This window comes from Apodemus sylvaticus, chromosome 9, assembly GCF_947179515.1.
Source record: "Apodemus sylvaticus chromosome 9, mApoSyl1.1, whole genome shotgun sequence".
Classification (NCBI taxonomy): Eukaryota; Metazoa; Chordata; class Mammalia; order Rodentia; family Muridae; genus Apodemus; species Apodemus sylvaticus.
Window position 1 is genome coordinate 65,515,739 of NC_067480.1, and position 12,568 is coordinate 65,528,306.

The window sequence follows — 12,568 nt, forward strand, 5'->3', positions numbered from 1 at the left end:
ACTCCTTCAGGCTGTCCTCAGACAGACAGCCACAACCTTTGAGCCTCCCAATAATAAACAGACAAGCAGATAAAGATACCTTGTAAGTTAAAGTACTTAAATCTGAACTGTGGGGCTCTGAATAGTTTATCTTACAGAGCATTACTTTCCAATTATCCTAAAAAACAAAACAAAACAAACACCCCCCCAAAAAAACCAAAACATGAGGAATTGACTCTTTACAAGATTTTCAGTAGTATAGTGCCAGAGAAAGAGCCAAAAATGAGAGGTAAATATTAGTGCAAATTAATTCCTTTCAATACATTTCAACTTTTATGATTAAAAATCATCCTAAGTGAGGTAACCCAATCACAAAAGAATACACATGGAATGCAATCACTGATAAGTGGATATTAATTAGCCCAGAAGCTCTGAATACCCGAGACAAATAGCATAACAAATGACTCCCATGAAGAAGTAAGGAGAGGGCCCTGATCCAGGAAAGTCTTGATCCAGCATTGTAGGGGAGTACCAGGACAGAGAAAAAGGAGGGAGCTGATTGGAGAATGGGTGGAAAGAAGAAGGCTTATGGGACATATGGGGAGGGGGGAACTGGGAAAGGGGAAATCATTTGGAATGTAAACAAAGAATACAGAAAATTAAAAAAAAAAAGAAAAGAAAAAAATACAAGGGAAAACAGAACAGGCACAGAAGAAAGTCTAATCAAAAGAAATACACAAGAATTAATGACTCAATGTCTTCAGGTAAAAATATCAGTATCTCTCTTTAGAGAGATCTTAAAACAAAACAAAGCAAAAGAATTTAAAAAAAGAAAAAATCCAACTATGACTCTCATGTACACTGCAAGTCAAATGAAATACCATAGTTTATAGAATTGTACAAGCAATCTCGATGATCAAATATTACATTAAATTTAGTGGTACTGTTAATTTATAAGAGTAACCGTTTAATATGCACTAGTTAAGATTTCATGGCAGTATAATGCTGCATTATGTATTTATAATTACAATTGTAAATATAGTTCCAATTTATAATTTACAATTGGAACGTATGATTAAAAAAAAAAAGCAAGTATGTACACAGATGAATCAAGATGAGTCATGTATTCATAATTACCAAAGGTGACTGATGAATAACATGAAATCTATTCCTATATTGTACTACACTCGAAAATTGTAGTGTCTGCAAAATTGCTCAGTAAAGAAGTACAGGAGCTAGACAATAAGTATGGTGTCCTGAGCTTAATCCTTGGAGCCAAGGCATAGGCACTAACGCACAAACATACACACAAAGTTCTTAAAACACAAAACAAGGATATTATGATGCAATTTAACATAAATAGGATCAAATAAAAAATGCCTACATATGGTACCAAACATACAACACTTAAAAGAAATTTTAAAATTTTACTATTTTTATGCTCTTACGCCCTTTAAAACATGTATGTCCACAAGCAAAGATTCAGGCCCTGTGTGTGCATTTTCTGAGTTTAAGGACTTCTTGATCACCACAATGCCAAACATCAGCAATGAGAAATACAGCAAGTCTGGACCAAGCTTGTACTATGAAATGCCTTCAGAACGTAAGTGGTGACAGTAGAAGTGACTGTATTTTTAAGGACATCTCTCAGACTTTTTTAATTCTACTCTTTACTCATTTGTAACCAATTAACCTAAAACAAGCCTCTTTCCAAAAATAATATACAGCTTTAGAAGCAAAGTTCAGACTGTATTTTGGAAAGTACTAGTCTAGACTGGTTCCCTGCAAGAGAAACTCAACAACTACTCACATGGAACGCAAACTGCCCGGAGAAGTCATACATGCCGCAGGAGTGCATCAAGCTCAGTGTATTCCGAACTGCCTCAGGACTGAGAACTCTTTCTCCAGTGATTGGGCAGAAGCCACCATTAGCCAACGTTGCAGCCATCACACTTGCTGACTCACATGTCACTTCAATGGAGCACAGCTAAAACAAAGACAAAAAACAAGTTTTGATAATTTAGGTTCATGGCATTTTCATTTTTCAGTTCTTCTATAGGGATGATTTTACTCTAAAACTGACATTTCTAAGATTTCAACTGACCACAGTCTCTAGTCATTTTAAGATGTATTTAGATTTGTCCAAATTTATAATATCTTCATGACTAAATTAAGTGAGAAAGACCCAAGCCAGGCCCTAAGCTTTGTTACCATTATATATAGTATTCACACTTGTTGAAATATTAATGTTTCCTATTATATATTACAGCTAATGTTATAGTAAGAAATACACCATATCTTTAAGACAAAGCAGAGCACATCAGCAGTACGGCAGATAGTGTCAGCATGAGCAATGACAGTGTGCGGAAGGGACATATGCTGATATATGATATAAGACACTTGGCATTTCAACCATAACAAAGCTTAGTATTCCAATTTACAACAGTGACAACAAGAGCAACAGTGACAAGGAGAATAAGTATTTAAGACAGTCCTGGCCTGGGTTCTATAGTGACCAGAGCTATATAGGGCAATGAATCTATATAGTGCTGCTTTTTAAAGCCCCCATCAATCAATATTCATTCGCTATTTACTGTGGACAGAAGTTATACCATGACAAACACAAAGACAGAGTCTAGCTAGAATAAATTTTTTGCATATAAACTTTATTAAGGTAAGCAGAATAAAATCCAAGGGTATACTGAGTAGTGGCACACTTGCCTTTCTTGTTAACAAAGCCCAGAGTTTGATCCCCAGCATTGAAATACATCAACAACAGAATTAATAATTTATCTCACAAAACCCAAAGTTACCCATAAACCTAAAATAATATTCCCCTACATTTTATTTTTAATTAGCAGCAACCAAGGGGGAAGAATAGCTTCCCTAATCAAATTGTTGTTGCCCATAGAGCAAAAGACTCAATAGGAAAATTGTTTCTAAAAGAAGCAACATTTAGCCAGGTACGGTTGTAAACATCAATACCAGCACTGCCAGAACTGTGAGTTGGAGGCCAGCCAGAACCCATCTCAAAAGAGAAAAGGGGGAGCTTTAAATTCCTATTATCCTGCCAGAGTAGGGAAAATATTTTCAGAAGTAAAATTTGAATTCCCATGATCATTTCCTAATTTACACTTAGTTTTAATCAGAATTCTGCTTGTCATGGAGGATTTAAATTCCCATTATCACTACCTAAGTAGGGAAATACTTTTAAAAACAAAATAAATTCTCTAAACTGTTTCCTATTTTAGTATTAAGCAAATTTGCTTGTCATAAAGTAATACTTTCCTAACTGGACAAATGTCAATTTACAAATGATTTCCTGATAGCCCGATATTCACTTAGCTAAATTTGGTTCTCCATAGAATACAGTAGCACCTCCATGGGTGTCTCCTGATTTCTGTACTAAAGAATTGAAATTTCACAATAGATTAGTAGTACTAATATAACTTTAAGAACCCAAATTAAGTGTTTTATAGGTTAGAGTAAAAGTGGCACTAATATCAGGTGAGTTTTGAGGAGTTACTCATGTCTCATGCTCTGTTCAGTATTGTACTTGCTGGTAAATGAATAGGTCATTCTTGAATTAATGCTCTATTGATGGACTGAATCCCTACTACAGCTCTCACACTAAGTAAATGGGAATCCGAGACCTGAGTCCCATCAAGCTATCTTCTAAAGATACTATTAGGTTAAAATCAAAGCATCTTCATAGGTCGAGGCAAAAACAAAGTAAACTAGAAGATTAAAACTGTAGTCTACACATGTCCACATTACAACTTGTTTAGATAAAAATACATGGGAAAGGGAGGGATTTCCAAGAAGACTACAAATTGATGTCTGTACCATTGAAAATTATGTGTATGGGATGCTCCCAATATGACATGGATATTGAGAATTAACTTAGAGGCACAGGCATAGCACTGAAGGCATGCGCTGAACAATTCTCAGCCAATGAAATCAGATAAAAAAAAAAGGAGTTAGAGGACAGCAAGACAGCAGAAAAGAATGACACTTCAAAATGCTGCTAAAAACCTTCTGAAAACCAAAGTTTTCCCAAGGCGAAATATAAAAACTAAAAAACACAACAGGAGAAACCAGGTTTTGAAACTGTCCATCTTCATCTAAATGTATTTCTACACTGTTTCTCATCTTCCATTCTCATGTGTGGATTCCTTGGATATATGGACACAAAGTAGCCTTTCACAACATCTTTTGAAAGTCAATGGAAATTTATTTTCTCATAGCCTAGAGTCAGGATTTCCAAAGCATCTATATTGTGTAAAATGTGATACAGCTATCTACTTATAAAGATAATTCATACAACTCAGAGTAAAAATTACCTGGAAATAAAAATCTAGTATCCCAACCATGTCTGTGCCTTCTGGAAAACACTGGAAAAGAGCAAAATCCAAATATACTGAAAAGCAATGACAACCCGGGCAAACAAACAGACAGACAGATAAGCACACAATAAAATACATTAGTATTAACTTTAAGGTATATAAGATGGTTCACTTTGCCATCAGAATAGTATGGTTTCATAAATGAGTATAATTGTAAAATAAATTTACATCATGTTATATAAATTCCTTAATTCTATTTTAAGAGACAGATATTAAACAATTTTTGATTTATAATCATATAGAATCTTTATGTTCTTAAAAAATAAATGTTTATCAATACTTGTCAGATATTAAACTTAAAAAATGAAACAAACTGAACAGAATTTGCACTAATATAGTCAAATATTTTAATACTGCCCAAAACATAAAATGAATTAAATATTAACATGAGTAATTTGCTAATAACACTGAATCAAGAGTGCTTTGTAAAAACTTCACTTTATATAATTAAAGACTAACGTAGAATTCTTAGATGTCATTTTATTAAACAAAAGTAATTTTGAATAGAACAAAATTTAAAACCTTCTTTTCTTTTAAGTAATATCCTATTGCAAAATTTCGATCTCCACTTTCTCGTTCAGATTGAAACCTAGAAGAAAAAAATTATGATTGTTCGTGAAATGCAGAGCAAATGTACAGTATAAAGACAGTGATCTAACACTCAGGACTGTTGGATTCTGCCTCAGTTTTCTCAACAGAAAAGCTACATTCCCTCGGGTAGTAAGCCTTTTCTTTCTATGAAAGGAGTGACATGAACTCATCCTGTCTAAACTTCATACATTCTGAACAAAGAAGCTAATTTTAAAATGTCAAAACTGGCCATTACTGAAATAAATTGAAATGGCTTGTCAAGCTGTCTTATAGAATCACAATGTACCTGAGGAGCTGATAGGAATGTCAGAACAGTGACACATAAAATGGAACCTGGAACCATCACTGGATTAAAATGTCATGTCCCATGAAGCAGGAGCAATTACAAAAGTATGAAAACAGAACTTCCAGGATGATTTTTTTTGTTGTTGCTTTTTATTTTTCAAGACATTGCATGTCACCCTGGTTTTCTCCTGGAACTTGCTTTGTAAAACAGGTTGGCCTTGAACTCAGCAATCCACTGCCTCTACCCATCAAATGTTGTGATTAAAAGTGTGCGCCACTATAGCCCAGCTGTCAAATATTTTTTAATGTTATGTCTGATTTGTCTGTGCATCACTTGTGTGCTTTGTTTCCATGGCGTCCAGAAGAGGTCACCAGGTCCCCTGGAATTAGAGTTGCAGATGGTTGTTAGCCACCATGTGGGGGAGCCCAGGTCCTCTGGAAGACCAGTCACAGATCTTACCCACCGGCCATCTCATCTCTCTAACCCTTGAGAACCAAAATTTTACACGTATTAAATGACACAACAAAAAACACAAGCTGGAAGACCTAAACAAGTTTCCCCATCTAATCTGAATTTTTAAAGGATAATTGATAGTAGCTGGGGAAAGGGAAAGAGAAAGGAGTGAAATAGCCGACTACTGAAATGAGCTGAAGAAACATTTAAGTAGGAGTTATGTGATCAAACACACGTAAACAGCTGATTAAGTCCTTCACAGGAAACAAAATAGACACAGAAGTCTTGCCTTAAAGGCTTCTATAATACAGTCAACAAAGGTATCCCTGGGGGAGTTAAAGAGAATGAATTATCATGAAAATAGATTACACAATACATCTGAGAGATCAACCTGTAAGAGTCCAGAAGCAGAATAGTATTTCTGCTGAGTAGTCACAGAAATAAGAGTAATAGTCAGTATTAGTTTGAACTTTTCTATGGTTAGAAAACAGTAAGAAATATAGAAAAGCTCTTAACCTCCGTTTTCCCCTCCTTTCCTTCCTGGCACTAGAGAATAGATGAGGCATTTCACTCGAGTGGTCTACCAATGAGCCATTTCCCCAGCCTTCATTTTACTTATTATTTGGAGACAGCTTTGCTAAGTTATCCAGGCTAGCCTTAACAGCCTGCTGATTAGCTAGGATTTGCCTATGCTACAAGGTTCAGTTTGTTATCCCTTAAAAACAAACAAACAAACAAACAGAGAAAACAAGCAAACAAAAGGAACTTAGCTTACTGAAAGAACAGAAAACTCCTTACGAGATCTCCAGAAAGCTTCCTGGAAAAAGTGGTTAACCTAGATAGCAGCAACCTCTAGTCCTCCTGAGGGAAATAATCAGTCTGTCCCTGATCTTTAAATGCCTGATCTTCAAAAATAAAATAATAAACAAAAATACAACCCTCACAAAAGAAAATTTAAATGCAAGGATCTAGATATTAAACTGTTCTGCTTTAGAGACTAAACAGTAACAAATATACAAATTTGATTAGCTCTTGAATTATGAATGACTAAATGACATTCATTTATTGAGTTAATATCATTTTATAAAATTATTAATGTTCTGTTCTTGAATGTATTAACTGCAATGTGATTATGTAAGTTAATGATGAGGCTGGAGAGGCGGCAGAGTGCTTAAGAGCATTTGCTGCTTTTATCAAGGAGCAGGGCACGGCTTCTTTAGGTGGTTCGAACTAACTTATCTCCAGCTCCAAGGGATCTGGCTTCCACAGGCACCCTAACACAGACACACACATACCTTTTAAACACACACAGCTTATATGTACATACACTTACTCTTGGAGTACATGCTGAACGACTTAAGGGTGAAGTTAAACAATATCATGATTTCAAACGATTCAGCAAACAAAAATCTAGATATATCTCTAATTACAAACAAATCCACCTCCCTCTCTCCTTCCTTCCCTCCCTTCCTCTCTCTCCCTCCCTTCCCCCACCCCTCCTAAAATGGAAGAGGCTACGGAGATGGCTCACTTGGTAAAGTCAAGAGATCTGTGATCAAGTTCCCAGAACCCAATTAAAAAGCTAGCATGGGGATAGTACTCACTGACCTATAACCCCAGAGCTTGAGGGACAGTGACAGGGAGACCCCTGAGACAGCCAAATCAATTGTTTCTAATTGAGTGAGAGACTGTCCCAAAATTTAAAAAAAAATGTGGACAGCAACTAAGGAAATGCATTCAATATTAAACTGACAGCTATCTACGTACGTATCTAAAGCAGAGATGTGATATGCGTATGGAAGTTCACACCCACAGTCATACAACACAATACATATATATACTATACAAATTAAGATCTTTAAAAATGAAAAGAACAGAAGAGACAAAACATGCTTAAATATGAATGAGAGATATCCTTTGTTCATTCTTTAAACTTTTCTGTAGACTGAAACTTTCAAAATAAAAAATTGGGTAAAAAAAAAAAAATCAAGTTAGTCAGGCACAAAGAAATGAGGTAAGAAATGAGGTATTAGAGCCCAAATGAAAATAAAAGAGCCCAGGTATTTTGAGGTAAACTTGAGGTCCCTTCAGACTCTACAATTAACTATATGCCATTTATCAAAACTTTTGAAAAACATTTTTAAATTTTTCTTAGACCTGATTACCTTCTAATGACCAAATTCTGAATATGTATTCACTGAAGTAAGTTCTAGGGCCATAAGTAGAGACTGCATGCATACACACACATATGTGTACGTGAATATGTGTTTATATAAGAAGTAAAAAGTATTAAAAATAAAATTTTATACATTGTCAGTGAATTTAAAGAATTACAATCAACTGTAAAAACCCAAAATACAAATTGGACTCACGTTGCATTACTGAATCCAACATATTCATTACCAGCCATCTTATTCAAAAATTGCATCACCTACAAACCAAATCAGAAGTTTTAGTAACCAAAGTTAAATCCTGGAAGAACATTAAGCATAAACATAGTTTGGTGTTGATACTTACGTAGTCAAATTTCTCAGCGTTATTTACTCCTTGCTGAAAAGACATGCAAGGCAAGCATGTTAATACAGACAACTACTGACGTTCAGAGTGAGCTAATGCAATACATACTTCAAACCACTACCACTGTAATCAATGCACTGCACAGTACTTTTATATCTAGGAAATCCTTCTAAAGTAACTTCATATTTAAACTTTTATACATGTCAATACACATATGTTGAAAAAATAAAAAATTACAGAGGGAATATATATTTAAAAAATATATTTACTAATCCCAGAGTTAAAGAATACAAGTTATGCTGTAACCCCTTATCTTTGAAACAGCACATGATTTGTTTCAAAAACGTAAAAGTTCACCCTTAAAACATAATTAAGACTATACAAAGCATGATTTTCAATTAAGAACAATGAATTTTTAAAAATCAAACTCTTTAACCATTACTGAGTTAGAAAACTGAGGTGCTACAAACTGACCTTTACTACTTCTAATATATGCAAACTGCACTACCATGGAGGAGCTCTATCCTCAGTAACTCTCAATTGTAACAATATTTGAGTTAAATTTTTTTACTTCATAGTTCTAAGAAATTATCTTTTATAATATTTAACATTAAGCCAATTCATATTGTGGAAGATGTATTGTTTCATTACTTCTAGTTCTGACATGTCATCTACTGCAAATGTTATAAGAAAAACGCCTGTGTAGTGGAGATCAGTTCAAGTAGCCAAATGGTTTCATTTTACCTCAAAGCAGTTTACAAAGCAGTAAGCTGTAGATCTGAAATCAAACGTATTAATTGGTGATATGCACCCAATAGAAACAATACATCTCTAATTTCTAAAACAGGATTCAAATAAAATAATTTGACAACCATTTTAAAAAGCAATTTGTTAAGAATCTATGCTCAAAGTTCCAAAGTATTGTAATTTGGAATGTTGTTACAGGGAGTTTGATCCAGTGTCATCTACTGAATAAAGCCAGGTCCATTCTCCCCTATGAGAAGGTCAAGTTATGACTGATAAATATATAAAACACTACAAATGAAGTTATTTAAGAAAGTACAGTCAATCACAGGTATATAACCAGAACAAGAAGGAACACCAAAGTATGTTACCAAAATCACACATTAACAAAACTTAAACAATGTAAAAATAACTTAGTGACAAATAGATTGTAACCCCTATGTATTTTTCTAAAGTATCCAGACATTTAAAAAACTTTCTTATATTATACCAGAATTTAAAATGTAGACATGTAACTCCAAAGCTGTTCAATGAAAAATAATTAAAAGAAGAAATTACCAACTTCATTGAACTGTTGCAGTTGTCAAAATATTCCATAGATCCTAATGCTGTAAAATATGTAACAACATTTAAGCCACAAAAACCTTTCAACCTCAGCAAAAGCACAAAAAAAAAAGAAAAAAAAAAAAAGCACAACTTTTGGAAAATGATGTCAGCATTTATAATGTGCCGTCACATGGATATATCACTGATTATATACTTATCAACATAAAATAAACAAGTTACATTGAACTTTCATTCTCTGACCTAAGTAAGCTGTACCCTGTAAAATTAATGTTTTCTTTGTTGAACTATGAAATTTAATATAAAAAATAAAAATAATTTCAACTCTAAACTTGCTCACATACTTGGTCTATTTTATGGCTTACAAATTAAATTTTGCCTTTAAATTGTTTTTAAAAAAAAACTCCAACATCTTTATTGTATTATTTATTGCATTCAATATCAATTTCTAAATGATGTTTTTAACAGGCACCTGAAATGCCCTAAGAAGATTTATATAAGTGGGGGAAAATAAAAACTGGGTGATCATGTGGGCTAAAGCGTACGTCTTTCCCATTTAAATGTAATAGTATTTGATTAATTTTTATTCTTATCTACCCTGAAAATGGTGTTTAACCTAAATCTTTACATATTAGTTGTTCCCATATATCGTGAAAAGATTTCATGTAACAGATCAGATAGATGGGACCTAACTTTAATATTTTAATTTTGAAATGTTATAGTAAAGCTTGTGTTCAAAGCTCTTAGGAGAAAAACAAATATACACATACAAAACAGAATAAATGTGCACTGACAAACTGATAATAAACTGAAAAAATAAAATCAATTTGCTATGGCATAATAAGTTGAGAAGGGTGAAGGAACAGTCGTTACATAACTGAAGCTGGGAAAAGGTAAACAAGGCTGGTTATTCTATTTCATTCATGTTGAGTTTATAAAGGTAAAATGTTTGAAAAAAAGATGGCTTAATCATCTTACATGTTAATTTGTAATATTATTTTTAAAGCATTTTCTTTGGTCTTTGAAAGCATAACTGATATTAATTCATATACAAATTTATACTTTCTACTGTCAAACAGGGTAAGAATTGTTCCCCTATAGTTTATATAGACATTACAAAATCTTGCTCATAGCTTATGTGCAGACTGACCAGAACAAGGTTTGTTAGAGCAGCATTACTCAGTCCTTTACATGCCTGAACCTTATCAAACAGCAAGCAATATTGTACTGAAGCTGAATTTATTTAAGCTTCATTTCAATTTTGTTGAACTAAACTGTGGGCAATAACCTACAAAACTGTTATTGGTAATATAACTTAGAACCGGGTATTGAGTCACAGGTTCAAAACCACTATCTTCAGTACTTTGAAGTGTTGTCTCATTAACAACTCAGAGTTTTACTCTAGGTCAGTGAAGTATAATAAAACGGAGAATACATAACATGGCCTTTCTTCTTGAAAGTGGGAACTATCTAAACCCAACAGCAAATTATTTTAAGAAGGGCATATAGGAAATACATGTGGAAAGTAGTATTCTTAAACTACCAATGCTCCGTCCCTTAATCCCTCACGTACCAGCATATGTTTACTGCAGCATGACGATCAAAGTACAAGCACTGTTACATATTATGTTATTTTAATTCTAGAAAAGTTCACAGGAATTTTATAGTAAATATAATTAGAAGAATTTTTAAGAAACTAATCTGGGCAAGATATATTTTAAAATTCTAATGTATTCGCTAAATGATTTCTAAAAGCAAACCATGGTCTGTTTGAAAAGAATAAAAGAGTAGAAAATTACATACATTTAACTTCTATAAACATGCCTATTAAATTATAGAATTTACATCTCTCGAAGAAAAGTATAAATGGGAATTTTTTAACAAGGGTGATAAAGCTTTACTCTGCCTCTAAAAACAATTAATGTAAGTGCCAGGGAAATGGCCCAGGGTACAAAGTTTGCAGCACTAAAAAAAAAAAAATAAATTGAAAGAATTAAGTATGTCAAAGTATTTTTATATCTGATTTTATAACTAATGCATGAATTAATTCACACATGTAGCTTTTTAGTAAAAACACTAAAAAGTGCCTCATAAAACAGCCAATGGTAATCAGTTATTATGAAACATATAACAGGCATAAAGAGTGAGTGTGGCAATTAAATATTAGAGATCACAGAAGAGGCAAAGGTGATAGAAAATGATTTTATAAAATAGTCTTGGTTTGATCTTACAACAGAAAATCTTCTGAAATTAAACATTACTAAACTACAAATTCATATTATAAATAAAAAGTAAGACCATTCTAGATCTGGGTTTCAGGGCCATTCGGAGACAGGACCCTGTTCGCTGACTGTCCCAGAACTAATGATGTACACACAACTGACATCAAACTCAAGAGATTCACCTGCCTCTGCTGCAGGGTTAAGGACATGAACCACTGTGCCCTGCTAAGAACTAGTATTTTTATAAATTATTTCTAAACTAAAGGAACAGAACAATTAAGTTAGTTGGAAAAATCTACCTTTCAATTAAAAGAAAGAAAAAAAAAAGGAGAGAAACCCCTCAAATGTGTCAAGTAAATACAACACTATAAATTCCTGTGCTAATTATACCAATCCTAGGGCATCATGCACTTCTACTACTAAAAGTGACAGACCATCTCAGAATGATAAGATGACTGCTAGATTACAACTAACAAGACAAATGGAGAATAGCATATAGATCAATTAAATTTGCCTTGAGTTTATGGAGCAACAATTTAAAATGTTTAATTTTTTAATTTAATAAAATAACTGCTTCTTAAAACAGAAAATAAACCCCCACACAAAACCAAATGTTTTAAAGTAATAAAACTTAGAAACAGCTACTAAAATAGACATAAATATAAAAAATCATGTAGTTTACTATATTTCTAAAATTAAAAAAAAAATGCAATAGTGACAATTATTTTGTAATGTTGCCCTCAGTTTCCCAGCCCAATCATCAGGCATCAGACTTTAACTTTTATGCTAAAATTAGGTTAAGTTTT

At 33.3% G+C, this 12,568-nt stretch overlaps 1 protein-coding gene across 3 annotated transcripts in view; it reads right to left on the bottom strand.

The window, feature by feature from the left end:
- Gls (glutaminase) overlaps positions 1–12,568 on the bottom strand; it is a 71,008-nt gene that overhangs the window by 25,628 nt on the left and 32,812 nt on the right. For all 3 annotated transcript variants that reach the window (XM_052192209.1, XM_052192211.1, XM_052192212.1), the window contains exons 8-12: positions 8,233–8,265; positions 8,088–8,146; positions 4,908–4,974; positions 4,323–4,373; positions 1,790–1,966 (exon numbers count right to left, since the gene is read on the bottom strand). In XM_052192209.1, the coding sequence (XP_052048169.1) occupies positions 1,790–1,966; positions 4,323–4,373; positions 4,908–4,974; positions 8,088–8,146; positions 8,233–8,265 (387 nt within the window). The remainder of the gene's footprint in view (positions 1–1,789; positions 1,967–4,322; positions 4,374–4,907; positions 4,975–8,087; positions 8,147–8,232; positions 8,266–12,568) is intronic.